We start from the raw sequence: 22,186 nt of genomic DNA, 5'->3' as shown, positions 1-22,186 counted from the left end.
TTTTCATTATAAATATTTTGGTACACACTGTATAAATGAAATATAGCATATTTAACTGGCTTTCATTCAATACCACACACAATTATGTGCCATGCATAGTTTGGGTACAATATGCAATATTCGCAACGAAACGGGAGTCATTTTGATGACGTCATTCCGCTGAAGTAGATGGTCGGCGCCGCTGTCTACATGGCGGTATACATGGCGATCTCTTGAGATGGGTAAAATCATATCTTTCGAACCGAAGTCAGGCTGTTGCATTGAAGGGATATACATCGCGTTTTCTTCCCGTGCCATCCGGAGTACCACAAGGGTCACACCTTGGCCCGCTTCTTTTTGTCTTGTATGTCAACGACATAGCTAATTGTTTTCTAAACTCTGATCACCTAATTTATGCTGATGACACGAAAATATACAAATCTGTTACTTCGGAACCGGATTGCCATGCATTGCAAGAAGACCTAGATCGTTTTTCCCAATATTGTTCAAATAATAATCTTTTCCTTAACCCCGACAAATGTTTTGTTATCAGCTTCAATCGTAAGCAAGACCCTATAATATATAATTATAAATTATCCCATTCAAATATTTCAAGAGTTTCCTTCATTAGAGATTTAGGAGTTACATTAGACTCGCAATTAAATTTTAATACCCACATAGATAACATTTGTAAGCGGGCATATAAAAATTTGGGCATGTTGCTTCGGGTAGGGCAGCCTTTTAAGCGACCTAGAACTTATAAGTTATTGTTTTTCTGTTTTGTCCGTAGCGTCCTCGAGTTCGGTAGTGTTATATGGTCACCGCAGTATCAGGTACATATTGATCGACTGGAGCGGATTCAAAACATTTTTATAAAATCTCTTAGTTATAGGACAGGTTTTCACTTCAATGACACCTCGACGGCTGCGAAGTACTTCAATATCCCTTCCCTCAGTAATCGTAGGATGTATTTGGATGTTATGTTTTTCTACAAAATTTGTAAAAATGCAATCCAATGCCCTAATCTTTTACAAAAAGTGCTTTTTAGTGTTCCGCACCGCCCCTTACGTTCTAGGCCCCTTTTTCACGTTACTTTTGCTCGCAAGAAATAGGCGCAGCATACGTTTTTCAGACGAGTGCCCAACTATTGTAATAGACATCTAGGCAGGATTGATCCCGTTCACAAATCACTTACTACACTTAAAATCATGTTAAAGGAAAAAATATTATTGCTGTAACTACCTACTCTCTGAGATTTTATTTTGATAGCTATTGTTCCTTGATTTTTATCTATTTTTCTGTACTACGCTTCCTATTTTCAGAATTCTATATTTCTTTTCTTGACCCCCGCTGTAATTATTATTATTATTCCGACTTTTTGCTGTAAGTATTAATGAGTTATTCTTGCTTCTTGTTGTATGTATCCTACCTTGGGCTTATGCTTGTACCTATTGTATACCAATTTTCAGTTACATGTATATTTTATGAACCTCCAGGTCTTTTTAGTATTAAGATTTATGTGTGTATTACGCACCTCTAACATATGTATCTTATATGACTGTATGTGTTCTGAATAAATAAAAAATAAAAAAATAAAAAAATAAAAAAAATCTAGCATCGAGTAGCGGAATTATCAGTACTGCTACTTGATAATAGATGTTGCACCAACCCAAAAGTCTAACGCTCAACCATTTTCAGCTAATAATATAACCAGATTAGCCGGAACTATATTTTCAACTCCATCTGCTTTAATATATTAGTTGTAAAATGTTGTTCAGTACAATTTTCGTGAGCCGACTCACTTGACATCTAGTATCAAGTAGCGGTACTGATAATTCGGCTACTCGATGCTAGATGTGAAAATAATAGTTCATTTGGTACCAAACCTGGTTTTTAGGGTTCCGTACCCAAAGGGTAAAACGGGACCCTATTACTAAGACTTCGCTGTCCGTCCGTCTGTCCGTCTGTCTGTCACCAGGCTGTATCTCACGAACCGTGATAGCTAGACAGTTGAAATTTTCACAGATGATGTATTTCTGTTGCCGCTATAACAACAAATACTAAAAACAGAATAAAATTAAGATTTAAGTGGGGCTCCCATACAGCAAACGTGATTTTTGACCAAAGTTAAGCAACGTCGGGCGTGGTCAGTACTTGGATGGGTGACCGTTTTCTTTTTGCATTTTTTTCCGTTTTTTTTTTTGCTTTATGCTACGGAACCCTTCGTGCGCGAGTCCGACTCGCACTTGCCCGGTTTTTATTTATATGTATATGATATAGGAGGCAAACGAGCAGACGGATCACCTGGTGGTAAGCGATTACCGCCACCCATGGACACCCGCAACACCAGAAGGGTTGCAAGCGCGTTGCCGGCATTCAAGATGGGAGTACGCTCTTTTCTTGAAGGTTTGAAGGTCGTATCGGTCCGGAAATACCGCAGGCAACAATTCGTTTGTTGAGTTTATGGAGTGAGTACTCTATTCTTACATATTTCTCTATGTCTCTGTCGGCGGCCGATCGTAAGATCAGGCAGATCGTAATGTTCCTGTGTATTGTTTTGAGGATAGTCACATTAAACCAATATATAGGTAAGATAGGTTCGTTAGGTTGCTTCAGATGCCCGAAGGGCAAACTGCCCAGAAATAGGAGCCCCGCGTAGCGGGGCTCCGTCGACTCAGGGGACGAGTCAAAGATTTTCACGTTTCACGATATGCCTAGGATTTTCTCGATATGCCTCATCTTACGATCGGCCGCCGACATCTCTACTGATCGCTCTGACCTACCTTGCCAATATTCCCAGGTCTAAGCTGCCGCTCATCAAACAGCACGCTGAAGTCGACGCAGACGGGGCGTATGTAGTTGGCCAGCACGACTGGTGTCACCAGAATGATCAGCGCTATGTCATCTTGGAAGTTGCTGGCCGCACCAGAAAACCGAGGCGGCACCTTTATGTCGCTCACCTGCGAAAATAATTAGGAGGTGGTGAAAACGCCATTATTTTTAGGGTTCCGTACTCAAAGGGTAAAACGGGACCCTATTACTAAGACTCCGCTGTCCGTCCGTCCGTCCATCCGTCCGTCCGTCTGTCTGACTGTATCTCACGAACCGTGATAGCTAGACAGTTGAAATTTTCACATATGATGTATTTCTTCCGCTATAACAACAAATACTAAAAAGTACGGAACCCTCGATGGGCGAGTCCGACTCGCACTTGTCCGGTTTTTTAACTTGGGTCGAGTATTGAAGCGGTGGTGGCCGAGTGGATCCGACTTTCAATCCGGAGGTCGTGGGTTCATCCTGGCTCGTACCAACTCGCAATGAGTTTTTCGGAACTTATGTACGAAATATCAGTTGATGTGTACCGCTAGCTTTTCGGTGAAGGAAAATATCGTGAGGAAACCTGCATACATCCGCGAAGAAATTCAAAGGTGAAGTCCCCAACCCGCATTGGTCCAGCGTTGGGACTATAGCCCAAATTATTTCGCGCACAAGAGAAGGCCTGTGCCCAGCAGTGGGACATACATAGGCTGTATAGTACATGTACAATATACTTAGGCTGAATTATATTCATTTACTAGAATTACTCTATTTTGGGCTAGAATTAAGTGATTTGCCTAGATTTGGTGCGACGTCAGTTTTCCGTGACCATGGATTATGCAATTATGCATAATTGGTGATAAAAAACAGAAAAGACTGATTCGGTATAAATAATGAATTTATATCGCGATAGACTAGTTAAAGGTGGCCACTGACGAGCCTTCCAACTGTCCAAATAGCGTGGCTGCAATCCAAAATCGGTCCGTTAATGTCAAAAACCTACAATGTTTAATATTAGGATGCCGTCCATTTGGATGAATCCATTGTAACGGCATCCATTTGGAAGGTTCGTCAGTGGCCTGGTTAAAAATTTGTACATAACACGTAATAATGTTAATATCCAGAAAGGAAAATGAGAACTACGTTTGTGTGAAAAGGCGATTTCAAGCGGGTCCTCCGGTTTCGTCAAGACACTCACGTCGGATTTCTGGCCGCCCTCCTCAATGTTCCACGGGCGGTACAGCTTGCCGACCCCCACCGCGAAGTACTTCGCTGGCAGCACGCGTTCCACGTCGTTCCAGAAGCAATGCGCAGCTGTTGGAAAAAGCGGTTTCGTTACTTGTTGACACGACCGGTGCTAATATTTTATTTGACTATCCATACGAGTTTGACTATCCATATCCGTACGAGTACGATGGACTCAGGTAACTACAGTCCCTACGATACAACTGTGGTCCAGTTTTAAACGTTGATTATCAACGAGCCGTTTTAATTTAGATTCGTTACATTTATTTTGGAGCTTAGATATACTAATGCTTTTTTATGTTAGATACTCAACCATTGACGTATATCTCAGGACCGGCCTTACGAGCACTAAAAATGGTACTAGCTCAGCGGTGTCATTCACGCATTCGAGCCAATCGTGGAGTCTAACGCAACTAGTTGCGACCAACCGCATTGTAGCGGTGGAACATCACTATATTGGACCCATTCATGCAGGCCAGTTCTGAGATATACGTTAATGTAGGTACTCAACATAATTTGAAAAAATACTTATACATATATTACTGGAACTTTGTGGACTAAAATGTAGGTTTATCTGCTGCTTGTGGCGACACTATCTCAGTGCCAAATAGAATCTTGTCTTTAATAAAGAATACTCGCCTGATATAATGACTGTGGTTGAAGCCAGGGATCCCCCGCAGATCTGCATGTAGGGCGTGAACCTCTTGTCATATATACCCGCGTGCCACGGCAGTTCGCCACGCTCGGCGTTCACGCCGTTGATCACCAGCTGCTCGCCTTTCGGCGTGAGTGTTCCACATTCTGTAGTTCATGGGTAGGATTAGTACAGTCTTGATGATGTTAGCATTACTCATAATTTTCGATACAAGTACGGAAAAGAGGAAATTTGAAAAGAGTGGCGATAAATTAAAACACGACCGAAGGGAGTGTTTTATATCGACACGAGTTGCGAATTACCTATTCGCACGTGTATCGTACAACGTTTTACAGTATATATGGCACTTTCAACTTTCGACATACCTACGCACGGAAAGTGCTCTTTCCCGCACTAGTTCGGGAAAGTAGCACCACATGTATTGTAATAGTTATTTACGATACAAGTGCGTAAAAGAGAAAATTCGAAACGAGTGGCGATAAATTAAAACACGACCGAAGGGAGTCTTTTAAATCGACACGAGTTGCGAATTATCTATTCGCACGTGTATCGTACAACGTTTTACAGTACATATGGCCCTTTAAACTTTTGACATCGCACGAAAAGTGCTATTTTACGCACTAGTGCGGAAAAATAGGACCATATGTACTGTAAAGTCTTTTTTGCATTACTCGTATTAACGCTTTCTTTTGAAGAACAAACAATAATATAGAAGTAGATACTCCTTTTCTACTCGTATTAAGCTGTCATGAAATTATTACTTACATGCACACACGTTGTTAAATACTGCCGACAGAAGTGAACTTTAAATAACAAACAGAATATGATTCTAACACATAGTACCTACGTGAAACAGAGACGAATCTCAACACACAATATTTCGTTAGCGTTTATTTAAAAAAAACGCTTGGTAAAACCCTGCCTGCGAAGCCGATGGTCCCGGGTTCGAATCCCGGTAAGGGCATTTATTTGTGTGATGAGCACAGATATTTGTTCCTGAGTCATGGATGTTTTGTATGTATTTAAGTATTTGTATATTATATTAGATATATCGCTGGATGATGATAGATGGATGAAATGGCGACAGGTCTCTGGAACAACTTGCGATCCACGAATGCCCCTTAAACTTAAGGGGAAAATATACAAAACGATCGTGAGACCTGTTGTAATGTATGGATCAGAATGCTGGGCGACGAAAGTAGCGGATGAAAGAAGAGTGCATGCAGCGGAAATGAGAATGCTGAGATGGATGTGTGGAGTGACGAGAAAGGATCGGATTAGGAATGAGTATATAAGAGGAAGTTTGAAAGTAGCTCCAGTAACGGAGAAAATGAGGAGTGCTAGGTTGTCGTGGTATGGGCATGTAATGAGGAGGGATGAATGCCATATAGGCAAAAGAATGTTAGGGATGAATGTTGATGGACGGAGAGCGTATGGTAGACCCAAAAAACGATGGATGGATTGTGTGAAAGAGGATATGAGAAAGAAAGGAGTGAGTGCTGAGGACCAGAAAGACAGAGGAGAATGGAAGAGAAAAACATGTTGTGCCGACCCCACATGACGTGGGATAAGGGCAGGGGAAAGAAGAAGAAGAAGAAGATATTAGATATATCGCTGTCTGAATACCTACCCACAACACAAGCCTTCTGAACTTACCGTGAGACTTAGTCAATTTGTGTAAGAATGTCCCTATAATATTAATTTATTTATTTATTTATTTATTTATACACAAATCAAAATTTTGGATCCATTTAAGAGACGAAAATGTTGGTTCACGGTCTACGGATGTCTGGGGCATATTTAATAGCTGACATTGGTATAAAGAAGTCTGTGTTGTCCGGAATAGGATAATGTTTTCAAAATGACAGACGTTTTTCCGAGCGTTTTATAATAAGTTATTTATGATACAAGTGCGAAAAGAGGAAATTCGTAACGAGTGGCGATAAATTAAAACACGACCGAGGGGAATGTTTTTCGACACGAGTTGCGAATTACGTATTTGCACGTGTATCGTACCTACAACGTTATGCAGTACATATGGGCCTTTAAACTTTTGACATAGGTACGCACAAAAAGTGCTGTTTTACGCACTAGTGCGAGAAAGTAGGACCATATGTACTGTAAAAGTATATTTTCAAAGTGTATTAACAATTTCGTTTTTCTGCTCACTCGACGAGATTATTTTTAACCCTCGACGCAAAAAGAGAGGGGTGTTATAAGTTTAACGTGTCTGTCTGTGTATCTATGTATCTGTCTGTGGTATCGTAGCTCCCAAACGGATGAACCGATTTTCGTTTAGTTTTTTTGTAGTAGTAGTAGTAGTAATCACTTTATTGTACACTACACAGGTTAACATAATATTTACAGAAATATTTTTTTTGTGTCATAAATAATTTTATCCCGAGTGTTCTTAGCCATGTTTCATGAAAATCTGTTCAGCCGTTTGAAGATCATCAGCTCTTATAATGTTATAGTCGTGGTCTTTATTTTTTATTTTGTTTTTCGTTACTTTTATTGTATTTTAATACCTACCAAAACTTTAAATGTGACTAAATTCTTAACCCGATATTAAACTTTCATGAGACATATTTTAAATTGTTAATACGACAACGGTTACACTCACTAGAATTTTAGTCGCTATTGGCGACATGTTATGTGTTATGTTGTGATGTGTTTGACATGTCGCCAATAGCGACTAAAAATTCAACTGAGTGAAACCGTTGTCGTATAAACAATTTGAAATTCTCAACTGTTGCAAATGTTAAATAAGTAAATAGATAAGGATGTTAAAAGGATGGATCAGGGAAAATTAAACCAAGTACTCATGGGTAAAAGTTTTATTAAAAAGTATAAAAATCCATCCTATTAACAAAATTCATAAAAATAAGGTACGTACATATATTATTAATTATAGAGTTAGGTTACATGTGTGACACTGGTGATGGAAATGTGTTAAATAAGTTTTGAAAAATGCGTGTGTATCAGGTAAAAAACAATACACTCTTTTTGTTTGGGCAGTCGTGTAAAAAATACTGCCGTAAAATCACCTAACTATGGTCCAAAATTAACTCGAAAATCTTTTGTTCAGATGTGACTATTATTTGAATGTCGTTGTTCTATGGAAAAATATGTTTATAAATGGGAGAAAAAACTCAGACAAAACCTAAAAAACATGGGTAAATACCATGGGTACTTATATACTTAATTAATTTCTTTGTAGTTTTACATGTCTGTAAAATGTATAATTATTGGTGCAATAAAGAATATTTATACTTACTTAATTACGTAATAATGAACATGTGAACCATAGAGTTCTTTGTAATATTGAACTATATTTAGTTTAATGGTTTTACGAGACCCAAAACCTATGAACATTAACATAAGGTAAGGTGGGGTAACACGAACATAGTTTATTTTGCTCTGGGCAATACAATCAGTATGAGGATTCCATAAAAGTGTTTATCATGCCCCGATGATAGTCTTACTCCACCTTACCTTAGGTAATTATTAGAATACACAACCACACCCAGTCTAAAAGACCAACTGCTTTATAATATTAGCCTGACGCCTGATCTTATTCAATCCCAATGTATACTAACAATATGTGTGTAGCATTTATGAAAAATAAATAAATTCGTAAAGTTTTAGGAACCAAGTAAAATTATGAAAACTTAAAGTAAAGCTAGAAATGAAAATACCCAATATCTTTGGTATGTACTTAAGCACTGTATACAGTACAAGTTGTTCTATCAAAAAGAAATAGACTTTTATCATGGGGATATTCCGCATGCTAATACATCTATCCATGTCTACTTGTTTGACAAGTCTGGACAAATGGATAGTCAGCAGTCAAATTTTGAATATACATACATTAACAAAAGCTCTTGTCAAAACATTCCATACACTTACGTGTGCATTTATATGCCTACAGTACCTAATCTTTTGGTGATCCCTGTGAAATTCCTAAAGCATAGATACCGTAAAACGGGGTGAGTAGGTTTCGTGGGGAGAGTTGGGTTATGAATGGGGAGAGAAGGTTTGAGAGGGGGGTGAGAAGGGATTTTAAGGCTACTGCTACAAAAATAATGTATTCCAATTTTAAATGGGGCTATACAGGGTGTCCCATAAATCGACGTCAAGCCGTAAACGGATAATAGACCAAGTCATAACAGTTATCATAAAAATACAAAAAAAAATCCAACTCATGTTTTTTTAAATTATGGTCACTTTAAAAATTCACTAAAAAATCCACACCCTGTAATGGTTCTTTAACTCTTGTTACTACAAATTCCATAATTTATTCTAATTTTTTTATTATTGTGTAATCTTGAATAATTACAGGGTGTGGATTTTTAAGTGAATTTTTAAAGTGACCATAATTTTTAAAGAACATGAGTTGGATTTTTTTTTGTATTTTTATGATAACTGTTATGACTTAGTCTATCATCCGTTTACGGCTTGACGTCGAATTCTGGGACACCCTGTAGTAATACGCATATTAAAAAAAAAATCGATCCAACAATCTTCCAAAATCCTTTGTATGAAAAACCCTCTCACCCCAAATACGAGGCACTACGGGGTGAGGTGGAGTTTCCTCTTTATCGTCAAAGTTATGAAATGGAACTACCCAAAATAAAATACAAACTAAAATACAAACGTCCGAACCACTTATTATATACACTATTCAGTTCTCATGTAAAAATAAAATTTTATCGAAGTTTGAAAGTCAAATTTCACCCAACTCACCCCATTTTACGGTACTTTAATAATTAAAGCATAAATTAACCTATAAAAACAGAGACCTAGTACCTTACATCTATATAAATCTACTAGGAATTAAAATTAGGGCCCAGTATAAATTGCACTATTGTTACCTACCTACATACGAATAGATTACTAACACGAATCTTATTGATTTTCAACCTCTTTGATATGATTATCGTTATCGTAATAGCTATTCTTTATATCGGCAAATCTCTGTAATAATGTTTCATTGCTTACACTATCCCCATCTCCATTTCTCCACAAATCCTGATCTATATCATAATCATCATCAACTGGAGGCGTAGTCACACCAGGAAATATTACTTTACTTTCATTTCCAGCGATTACTCCGGGAAATATCACTTTACTTTCATTTCCAGTGACTACAGGAACTATAACTTTACTTTCATTTCCAGCGACTACACCAGGAACTACTATTTTACTCCCATTACCAGGAACATCAACAGCTAGCACAGTATTAACAGTATCAGATGTATTAAACACTGATACAGTATATTTAGGACCAGTTACATGTATGACAAGATGACCGTTAACATATACAGAGACGTTAGTGTTAAGTGTAACGTTGGTTAATGTACCTGGTTCGCAGGTCGCCACGTGGTCCCAGGATCCGTCAATGCAGTACATATAGCTGAGGACGCCATTGTGGTAATAGTTGTCGTTACAACGCGGATGGACTTCGGTGCCGCTTGGCTCATATTCGTTGCATATTCTGTCGCCGCTGAGGATGTTAGCGTCGGTTATTTTGCAGGAGTAGGTGACGCTGGGATGTTGAGTAAGCTTGCAGAAGCCTTGGAAAAGGAGAAATATTACTATTAACACAGGGTGAACAATATTGTTACCATCGCGTTTCGTATAGATTTTGATACTTTTCCCAAAAATCTTTCAAATTTGAAAGCATTTTAGTCCGTTATGGCCAGTGGCGTAACTAGAGGATATGGCGCCCGGGGCAGACACCAAATTTGCGCCCCCCCCCCCCCTATTTTTACATTGCTCACGCTGTGGGCTATTAGAATAGGTATGTATGTGAGCCGAATTTTCGTAGTTTTCGAGTTATGATTTTTATTACTTTAAACTTTTGTTAAGAAATTCCGGAGTGAAGCAATTAATTTATTTAAAAAAACTATTGAACTTTTTTAAATGTTTCTTTTTGTAACATAATCCTTGACAAACGGCGCAGTCGCTAAACAAAATCAGTATCCTCACTTGGCTGAGTTGGGAAAAAAAAGACAAACTCTTACGTTTAAGCATGTCAAGCTTAGATGTTGCCCTTACCTAAATAAATGAAAAATACAAGCAATTTCAAAGACTTTTGGTTATTTTAGAAACTGCTAGACCCTAAGTTTTTTAAAAGGTCAAAAAAGTGATACTTAATAATAACTATTATAGATAATTAATAAGTCATAATTTGTCAGAGACGCCGGTCAAAGGAACTGAGGTGGAAAGCTTCCAAATTAGTAATTCATTAAAAAATTCTCTTTTGTTTTTAAATTAGTAGAAATATAATTATTTTATGGGGTCACTTCCCCGTCGCTATTTCATGTTATCAGTGCAAATACCACGAACAATTATTAGAAGGCCTAGTTACGCCACTGGTTATGGCAAAACATCATTTGTAGTACTCCCCCGACTATCGGTACATATGTACCAGAGGTCTCCAAACTTGTTTACCTGTGGGCCATATTGCGCCTCAAAACCTTCGCGCAGGCCTGGTTGCTGCTGTTAGGACTGAACCCCTGGAGCCTGGCTCCCGCGGGCCGGAAGTGGGCACTCGCTTTAGGTGTCGGCGGGCCTGAATCGCTGTCAAACTTCGGTTTTGTAGGAAGTTTCCTTTCTGTACGGTAGTACTATTACTTATTCTGTGCTGTAAGTATATGAATGAATGATACTTACGTTTGCATTCCGGTACGGGAGCGTACCACTGTCCGTTGGCACAGTGCGCCTGCGCCGGGCCGTCGGGGCGGTAGGGCGGCTCGCACGCTACGGTCAGCGTCACCGAGTCCAGCACCAGATTCGGGCGCGCCGCAAGCCCCGCCACTGTGTACGAGCCGTGCTCCGGGTACTCGGGTAGCACGCATTTGGATGCCCTATGGAAAAAAAACAAAAGCTTTAATAGTTATTTATTTTACCAAGGGGCAAAGTTGTAGTTTAACTCCTCGTGCTATAAAGCAGATATGGATTACAAAATTGACCCATGAGCCTAGCGTGTTGCACACAAAACATCTAATTAGATACTTTTTTACTCTTGTAGATAAAATGCTTTAGGTAAATATACCCGTCTCGCTAACGGAAGCGGCTCCTAAAACTAGTGCGAAAAGGACAAGGCGAAAAATCCTGCGTAAAAATCTCGACTGTTTCCTCCTCCAAAACTTAAACAATCGTAACCAAATTTGGAAATCTAAATAATTATGAAATTATCTGTGTCGAACCGTTTGATTTTTTGGCTAATTGATATCAGTTTTGAATACTACGCCTCTCATTGCGGCATAGTCAATGAGGCCATTTTGGCCATTTTTGAAGGGCTCTAGCGCATTAAAAAACAAAAATATCAATAAAAGCAAAACGGTCCAACACAGATAATTTCATAATTATTTAGATTTCCAAAAAAATCATTGCTCTAGCATCAAAATCAACTGAGGAAACAGTCGAGTACGTTTGTATGGAGAAATGACCACTCCTGTTGGTTCTTAAGTAAGGTGAACTAACGTATTTGTGGGTGTGGTCGTCCTGTTGCAGAGCTCGTCTGCCTCGTCCGAGCCGTCAGCACAATGCAGAGTGCCGTCCTGTCAACATACAATTAGAATTAAACTTTCAAACCACTAGGGATATTATTATCTGTTTTAATGTCAAGGTTTTGTTTGTACTAACCCTAGATTTAAGCATTAGTATGTTACTAACACATATGGACTTTTTGTTCGAAATAAACTATTATATTGATTGGTATTAGCCCTAAGTCGGCTCTTTATCATTTGTCACAATGCCTGTCACGTTCTAACAAATACCTATGGACTTAAGTGCGAAAGTGACGCATGGAATGACAGTTGATAAAAATACGATCATGATACTGCTGCTAGTAATTTTAATAACAAAGATCCGTGGGACAAACAAAACTTCCTTGACACACAGACACACATATATGTATATCAATATATTAAAGCGGGTCACTCACACACGCACAACGCAACTGGTCACATGTCGAGTAATCTTCAACTTAATACAGCGTGTATTTTTAATATTACCTCAAATTTAAACCAGACGTAGGCGTTAATGCTATGAACCGATATTGCAAGAAAAAAACTCATTAATTCTGTATTTTTTTCCCATACAAAATAATTCAGCACGCAATGTATCGCTACTTTACCTTACTGGCGTGACGTCACAACTGATAACAGAACTTTTAACTGCTGTCAATAATAGCCGAGTTGAGTTTGGTATAACTTTGTAAACGTACCCTACGATCTGGAAATCGCTGCCTGTAAAGCTATGGCTCTCCGCCCACTTCGTCCAGTTTCGCCATAAATTAAAATCATTTCGGCTCGTTCCTGAGAACTGGTATGGTCTTGGAATTGTGTGCGGAAGTTTTTGACACCGATTTACGAGACAATCTAAAGCCCCCTCCACACTCGTGCGCGAATCGCGGCGCGAAGCCGCGGACGCAAGTGTGGCGTCGATTTTCGCAGACAGCGAAATCGACTCCACACTCGCGTTCGCGGCTTCGCCCGCGATTCACGCACATAGTCTGGAGGGGGCTTTAGTCAAAACAAATTATTTTCTTTTTTGTGCTTAATAGCATCATATCTTACCAGCCAGTAAACAGTAATGCGTAGTCTGTCGAGTTTGCTAAAATTAGTTAGGTATCTTTAGGTTGGTAGTTTGTATTAATACTCGTACTTTACTTTAATTTTGAATGAAGTGAATACTCCTTGAACAAACTTTTTATTGGACTTTTTATTTTATCACCAATGGAGACGCCATGTCTAAAATTTTCGGTACAAAATAGTCTGCCGTTTTTTGCGGGGGAGGGGCACATCAAATGTATAGGTACGTCATGTCAGATAAACGTCAGTCCATACATATGGTTGACATGTGGTTGACCATTGGCCGCCTATTTTCGACAGAGGGGAACGCCTGTTAATGGCGGATCCATTGTTAATTACTCCGAGATTTCTGTGGTAGGTTTCGGGTTGAAGTGCGGCATTGACGTTGACTTGTCAACCGCCTGTTGATTATTTACTATCTTCTTTACAGTGCCTAGTAATTTAAAATAATGCTAATTTAAGAGTAGAATCATTGGTTGCAATTTCACAAGAATAAAAAAAACTGTAGTTGAGATGAAACTTTATGTGATTTGTTCGTTGCAAGACAACGTTGTAATAAAATGGTAAGTCTTTTCATGATAAGAATACTTTGCCTTTAATTTGGCTAGTTAGTATTATTAACTTAAAGAAATGTTTAAACGCAATAAGGATTCGGTTTTGGCTGCCAAGCAGTCTCATGTAGGAAATACGTAACGATAATAATTAATAACTAAACAATACTAGACCCTTTTCTTCCATGTGTCAAATAAGTGTACGCAATACATTGCTGCTCGATAATTTTTCAAAAATTCATTACGCTTTAGTGGTTAAGACTAACTTAAAATTACCTTGTAATATCGGTTCATAATACTAAAACCTACGTTAGGTTACGGTTTGAGGTAATATTAAAAATACACGCTGTATATTCTGTCCTAGTGATGCGTGAATTTGATTCAAAGCTACGTCATCAGGGATCACAATATCGTATCACAACTGTTTCAAATTCGAGTTTATAGGTCAGCAAATCTTAACTCTATATATGCTGGAATCTGAATCCACGTTTGTAGGTAGGTAGAGCTAGACCAAGAAAAGTCTGCAGAGATTTTGATGGCCCACGCAGTGCAAGTGTTGTTTCAAACGTCAAACTTTTATGAAATTATGACGTATAATTAACACTTCCACTGCGTGGGCTATCAAAATCGTTGCAGACTTTAAATTACTCTACTTTAATAAACTCTAAATTAATTATTAATTCAGGAGTAGCCAGATCAGTGCCCCAAACGCGTTAGTTCCGCGTAGTAGGTCTGCATGAAACCAGGTTCCACCATACGAAACGTCAATTAGGCGATCTGTCTTCGAAAGACGTCCATGTATCTAAAGCCTCCTCCACACTCGTCCGCGAATCGCGGCGCGAAGCCGCGAACGCGAGTGTGGCGTCGATTTTCGCAGACAGCGAAATCGACTCCACACTCGCGTTCGCGGCTTCGCCCGCGATTCACGCGCATAGTCTGGAGGGGGCTTATGAATATTACGATGTTTTCACATTACACCATCGATCTTTGATTAAATACATCAATTGAAGGTTAATAATGAATTATAACACATTAGTCCACCAGACAATTTGACGTCAGTCGACGCAAGGACCGGTACAGACGGACTTCAACTTGTATTAGAACTACACGCCGACGTTGCAGTTGGTGTGCGGTCGGCGTGCAGTTCCCATATAAATTGCAGTCGGGTAGCAGTCCTTTTGTATCGGCCCTAAGTGTCAATCGAGGATTGAACAACCTTTTAGGATGCCATATTTAGGGGGAGAAAACGAGGGAAGGTCTTTGCCCAGCAGTGGTACACCAAAGCAAGCTAATAAAAAATAAAATTTACCAGGCTTAAATTAAATCTAGCTCATCTAATCAGCAATCACCTCATCATCATCACCTCACATACTTGAGAAAAAGCAATAATTACCTCATTACATTCAGCGTCAGCGTCGACGCATGCGCCGTACGCGCACTGGAACAGATACGGCGCGCAGCGTCGCCCCGCGCACGACTCCAGCGTCTCATCCGAGCCGTCTGCGCAGTTCTTCACGCCGTCGCACAGGTCTGTCGACGATATCTTCTCACCGTTCTTGCAATTGAACTTGCCTCTGAAACATTAATAGTAGTTAGATTGTTAAACAAGGGATGAAAGGCATCCATTTCTGCTGAGGTAGTTTCCGAGGTCCGTGGTCCGAGGTTAAAATGATTTCACCCGAGTTAAACACTACTTTTCATTTCGAATATGACGAAAATAAAACGGATGTGTTTTTTAAACATGACTAAGTAGTTTTCATAGTATTTCTTGACGGTACCTACTTTCAATTACCAATTTAAGCAAAAGTTTAATGCTCTTTCAGAGCATAAGAAACGAAAATAACGTTTCTGTCAAAATTTTGACATACCTAAGCTTTTATCGCTGACTGTACTTGTTTTTCAACAGGCAACTAATACTCATCGAGACCATTGTAACAAACCCAAATACAAGTAGGTTGCGTTGTTTTATCATATATCATATAGCCTCCTCCTGAGTTCATCATCAGATCAACTCGATGGTACCATAATATTGCAATGTCACTAGCTTAGATACGTAGTTAATACCTACTACTTAGGTATCTGAAGTTTCAGCTCAATCGAATAATGTACAGCGAGCCCTCATAAATAGAATCCACTTGCCAGTGGGTATGCACTTTTGCAGCCCTGTGTACAAATGGCGAACTTAATGCCAAATAGCATTAGGAATCCAACAACCAAACTGCTAGCTCACTAGTACCACACCCCGGACACTGGCGATCAAATCTATGAAACAAACGCGTTCCTACGCGGACAGCTAAGCTCGTGTAGGTGAACGCGTAGTATGCTTGTGTGAGTGAGATAAGACGTGCGAGGGTTCTCGCCATTTTGTTGTCAAGTTCGATGACCTCAGTGACTCAAAACTTATTGCACGAATTAGGAATAAATAAGAATCGTATTATGCTGTAAGGTGGGTATCTAAGCTCGATTTATACAATAGTTTCCTATTTTGAATCGGTATAAACGAAGTAACAAAATTTTTGTAAGGAAATCAGGCCACCAAAATATTACGTAAGTTGAAAACATGATTTTTTGTTCATATAGATATTGTGTTGTTTTCAGTGTGATCTGATAGGTTTTGTAAATATTTGAATATTTTACGTGGCCCCCGCTCTGCGCACCGCGTCGTCGCGTCCTTGCCAGCCGGTAACTGTGAGGTAACCGAGAGCGGGTGGGCGGCACTTTCAACGGGAGGCAGGGAGTGTCCATACTGTACGTTAGTACTCTTTATTATACTGTGCTAGTACTCTCCAATCCTCCGCTCAGCACGTTTTTGTGAATCAATCAATATTTTTATTACTTCAGCTTTACTATAATATATTTAAGTTTACATCACTTTATACAAAAAGATGTGATTGGACACACCGAAGGCAGGAGATCACGCGGTCGTTTACCAATAAGAAGGACCGATCAGGTTAAAGACTCGTCATCCTCTGCTTTCTACACGGTCGTCAGAGACGCGTTGGAAAGAAACCGATGGAGACAGATCATCCGCTCCAGATGCAACCCTGATACTGACCACGATCCTCAGACATGAGGGACCGACCAAAGAGAGAAGAGTTTACAATTCTACGGTGACATATGCGGTGAATTTCAATGCTAAGACCAGCAAAATGTATGAAACAACCAAATTTTTTTTCGCGAAATAGCGTCGGTGCCATAGTAAAAGTTGCTCAGTGTGATCCATTCATTAACGGGCTTGAGGTTTTAGTAAGTTTACATACTGTATACATATATATTGATATATATATACATATATACGTGTCTCACTTGACAACTTGCGTCTCGTTCCTGCAGCGAGGCAGCAGCTCGTCGGAACCGTCCGCGCACTCCTGCGCACCGCTGCACGGCGCCGTGCCGTCCACGCATGCGCCGTACGAACACCGGAACAGGTTGGACTGGCATCTGGAACGATTAATCAGTTTTATATATTATAGTTCAAGAAGTAATTTTTTATCCTATTATACAGGGCGTCCCACGGCGATGCCACATGGAGGGAAAGTACCTTAAATATCATAGATAGCATATTTTGCTGAAAGAAGACTTCATTTTATTTTTTAAACTTAGTAAAGTTGCATTCATACTTTTTAAATTTTTTTTTGAAAAAAAATGTATGGAAAAAAATTATCGCGTCATTGGAGGAAAAGTACCTTAATTATTGTAAATGAACATCTTACTGAAAGAAGACATTATTTCGATTTAAAAAAACAAGTTGAATTGCATTTTAAATAATTTCATGGTTAAACCGGGAATCGAACCCGCTACACGAGAAAAAAAAATACCTTGTAGCTTTGTCATACCGATCGAAAGGCTTCAATGTGAGAATTATTTTTTTGCCAAATTTTTCTCGTGTAGCGGGTTCGATTCCCGGTTTAACCATGAAATTATTTAAAATGCAATTCAACTTGTTTTTTTAAATCGAAATAATGTCTTCTTTCAGTAAGATGTTCATTTACAATAATTAAGGTACTTTTCCTCCAATGACGCGATAATTTTTTTCCATACTACATTTTTTTTCAAAAAAAATTAAAAAAGTATGAATGCAACTTTACTAAGTTTTAAAAATAAAATGAAGTCTTCTTTCAGCAAAATATGCTATCTATGATATTTAAGGTACTTTCCCTCCATGTGGCATCGCCGTGGGACGCCCTGTATAAATAAATAAAATATAGTTAATATATATGTCGGCGGCCGATCGTAAGATCAGGCATATCGTGAAATTCCTAGGCATATCGTGAAGCGTGAAAATCTTTGACTCGTTCCCTGAGTCGACGGAGCCCCGCTACGCGGGGCTCATATTTTTGGGCAGTTTGCCCTTCGGGCATCTGAAGCAACCTAACGAACCTATCTTACCTATATATTGGTTTAATGTGACTATCCTCAAAACAATACACAGGAACATTACGATCTGCCTGATCTTACGATCGGCCGCCGACGTATAGATATAGTATAAGTTAGTACTATAGACCGACCGCTTAAATGAGTCCTCACTTGCGCGGTACGGGGGACGGGGTAGGACGACTAAGTCGGTCCCCCCCGGGCCGTACGCCTGCAGTAAAGGCGGGGCTTCCAGCACCGTAAGCCCCCCATTCACACTCCTACCTTGTAGTCCGCCTCGTAGTCCGCCTCATTGGGTATGATTGTGTATGGGGGTCGCGGACTACGTGCCGTCCTACAACACCCAAGTAGGATGCCTCTTGGGTCCTACAAATCCTACAAGCCCCGCCCACCGCTGTAGTCCGCGCCGCGCAGGATTGTGTGTCGGTTGTCGTCCTACGTTGCGGACTGCCGTGTTTGACGCATGACAACAGTGCACGCCATTTTTTTTAAATTTATAAAGAAATCGCTGTTTGTGGGACCAGAAATCACCCAATCACTCCAACAAACAATGGAGGAATAGGCATTGCAACAATTATTACCAATACTTAAGAAATATGACGCTCTCTGTCGAATTTTTAAGCAGTTCCTTTTCCCACGCTCTTTTTTATTTTTATCCAATAACAAGAAAATACATAGCAGAAGAGCTATTTTCCTTTTTTTTAATTGTACTTACGTAACTTTTTCAAGAGTAAGTAGACCGACACTTGTGAGAAACGAAGCAGTACTGATGATGGACGGCAAAACAGAGGGGCTACCGCGAAAACCGAAATTCGCAAATTGCGGGGATCTTTCTCTTTCACTCTAATGAAGGCGTAATTAGAGTGACAGAGAAAAATGCCCGCATAGGCCAGTACCGTGTGTGAGCTATTTCTTGCTCCGTAGTCCTGCGAGACGAACTACAAAGTAGGAGTGTGAATGGGGGGCTTTATAGATATTATAGTCCAAGAAGCTAAACGTTTGCAAAACTTTTAAAGCCTGACATTGACGTTTCGACGCCGTGTCAAACACAAAAGCTGTTACGCGGACGCCACGTCACCGAAGTATCAAAACTGAAATTGAACTTTATGCATATGCACGTAGGTCTGTGTTGCTCTGTGGTATGTGACGGATTAATCGGTCTTTGGCTTTGAACCTACGGTGCGTGCATTGGTGTCCAAAAGGTTAATTGTATGTCATACACATATACAGCGACATCATATTATAATTGTACAAAAAACGATGGATGGATTGTGTGAAAGAGGATATGAGAAAGAAAGGAGTGAGTGCTGAGGACACGAAAGACAGAAGAGAATGGAAGAGAAAAACATGTTGTGCCGACCTCACATGACGTGGGATAAGGGCAGGGGAAAGAAGAAGAAGAAGAAGAAAGAAGGGGTATCACACTAGGTCCGTGGGGTAGAGGGGCTCGGGGGCTCCACAAGGCGCTCAGCAAACGCCTAAGGCAGGCCACAGGTGACCCTCGCGCAGGCAGCTTTCTCGCGCAAAGATTGGCCATAGCACTCCAGCGCGGGAACGCTGCCTGCATGACGGGGACCTTACCAAGGGCACAAAATTTTAATAGGTATTTTTATTTTTTTATCTTTAGCTATCTTAACTGTAGTTAATTTTAGTTTTAGATTCATTTTATAACACTTATTATACATATTGTGCCGACTTCACGACGAACGGTGGAGCAAGTGCGTTTTGGAGTGGAGACCCCGGCTAGGCAAAAGAAGTGTAGGCAGACCACCCGCCCGTTGTTCCGATGACATAAGGGAGACTGCGGGACCAGTCTGGATAAGGGTGACCAACAACCGCTCAAAATGGAGAGAGATTGAAGAGGCGTATGCCCAACGGTGGGCGAGCACGCGCTGAAGAAGAGTTATACAATAAATCACAATATGTCTTACCGCATATTCCGACAGAGGGCGTGCGTCTCGTCGCTCGCGTCGGGACAGTCGACCACGCCGTCGCATTTGCCGTCGAAGGGGATGCAGGTTCCGTCGCGACAACGCCACTGGTTCTTTCTGCAATACAAAACGTTGCTTATTATAATAATCAATAGAATTAGGCGTTACTTCGCGGAAATCCATATTAATCAATCTACATATATCTACTTATAGCCATTTATTTCCGATCCTAAGCGCTGGTGGCCTAGCGGTAAGAGCGTGCGACTTGTAATCCGGAGGTCGCGGGTTCAAACCCCGGCTCGTACCAATGAGTTTTTCGGAACTTATGTACGAAATATCATTTGATATTTACCAGTCGCTTTTCGGTGAAGGAAAACATCGTGAGGAAACCGGACTAATCCCAATAAGGCCTAGTTTACCCTCTGGGTTGGAAGGTCAGATGGCAGTCGCTTTCGTAAAACTGGTGCCTACGTCAAATCATGGGATTAGTTGTCAAGCGGACCCCAGGCTCCCATGAGCCGTGGCAGAATGCCGGGATAACGCGAGGAAGAAGATTTCCGATCCTCTGGTTCAACAGTTTTTAAAATGATATTTTGGTAAACTACATTAAATGTGCCGCAGTTCGGTGTGCCTCTTGGCATATGCCTCCTCCAACCTTCTCCACTGTACTCTATCTTCATACTAATCAATACCCATTTTGATTAATACCAAAATATTACTACGCTACTCCGCGAAAAAATAAAGTGCTAGTCAATCAGTACTAAGTGCTAACCCCTTATACTTACTTGCGTATTTATATGCAATTAATTTACGCAAGTACTTAAGTAGACTTTAGGTTCTTGTGAATAGGGGCCCAGAATATAGACTCTTTTACCTGATCCTGCCAATTTATGTAAGAAAACAATTATCATTAACTTACCGACACCCGGACTGCCGCCTGTGCCGATGTAGCACCAGATCCTGAAGATCTAATTGATTTCTGAAAAAAAAACGGGACGATTTTTTTAAGGTTATTTTAAGCAAGCGTACCTACTTATTATAGGTATATAGGTACTTATACTACTTATATATTTTATAAAAAATATGATTGAGAAGGTAAATAACAGAAAGTCATTAAGACGTATTACGAATATTACGGCAGCACGGTAAATGGTAATTTTATTATTTTTATTAAATAAATGCCAGCGACAGGCGACGTCCAAACCATAAAAAAACCATACAACTGCAATGTCTGCGACTTATGTAAGTCGAAGAGGTGCGCCGACCTTAGAGCATTTAATAGCTGGAGTGGCCATTAAGAGCTTACCCCACTACCGTAAAACTTACAATTGTGCAAACTTTTGTATGGACTGACATGGCTATTTGTACGTTACATACAAATCATGTAGTAATAGCAATACATCTAACGTCCCCTCCCCCGCAAAAATCGACAGACTGTTTCGTAAAGAAAATGACAGCGATGACATCTCCAGTTACTAAATGATCGAAGGGGGCCCACTTATTAACAGTCCGCCGGACGGTATCGGCCTGTCAGTTAGAACAAAATTTTGACAGTTCTGAACAACTGACAGGCCGATACCGTCCGGCGGACTGTTAATCAGTGGGCCCCTTAAGAGCTCTAAGGCGCCAACCGAGGCTCACGAGTGCTATTCACGAAAACCATACTACTGCAAACAGAAAAGTCACACATTTTGTGACTTGTGGCCCTCATCTGTGACATATGCGACATTGTGAGTGACTTATGACTTGTGATTTGGTCGCACTTGGCCGGTTTACTTTTTACTACAATGCAAGAACAAAAATGTGACTAGCAATAATTATTGTGACTTCAGTAAACGAAATGTAACTTATAATAAAGTGTATTAAATCTGGCTGTGTTCCCGAAATCTGGAAAAGAGCATTCGTGACGCCGATCCCCAAGGGTCAAGTTAGTAACAATATTGAAGAATTTAGGCCTATATCAAAATTATGTCAATTCAACAAAATTTTTGAAAAAATTGTCACTAGTCAGCTTTCTCAAGTAGTTAAAAA

At 40.0% G+C, this 22,186-nt stretch overlaps 1 protein-coding gene across 1 annotated transcript in view; it reads right to left on the bottom strand.

The window, feature by feature from the left end:
• Positions 1-22,186, bottom strand: part of LOC134676310 (modular serine protease-like) — a 35,702-nt gene that overhangs the window by 3,855 nt on the left and 9,661 nt on the right. The window contains exons 4-13 of the mRNA XM_063534685.1: positions 21,075-21,134; positions 20,156-20,272; positions 17,157-17,291; positions 15,244-15,424; positions 12,188-12,264; positions 11,375-11,568; positions 10,060-10,272; positions 4,681-4,842; positions 3,995-4,110; positions 2,763-2,939 (exon numbers count right to left, since the gene is read on the bottom strand). Of these exons, the coding sequence (XP_063390755.1) occupies positions 2,763-2,939; positions 3,995-4,110; positions 4,681-4,842; positions 10,060-10,272; positions 11,375-11,568; positions 12,188-12,264; positions 15,244-15,424; positions 17,157-17,291; positions 20,156-20,272; positions 21,075-21,134 (1,432 nt within the window). The remainder of the gene's footprint in view (positions 1-2,762; positions 2,940-3,994; positions 4,111-4,680; positions 4,843-10,059; positions 10,273-11,374; positions 11,569-12,187; positions 12,265-15,243; positions 15,425-17,156; positions 17,292-20,155; positions 20,273-21,074; positions 21,135-22,186) is intronic.

The sequence above is a fragment of the Cydia fagiglandana genome, chromosome 24 (genome assembly GCF_963556715.1).
Source record: "Cydia fagiglandana chromosome 24, ilCydFagi1.1, whole genome shotgun sequence".
NCBI lineage: Eukaryota > Metazoa > Arthropoda > Insecta > Lepidoptera > Tortricidae > Cydia > Cydia fagiglandana.
This window is presented reverse-complemented; position numbering and strand designations above follow the sequence as displayed.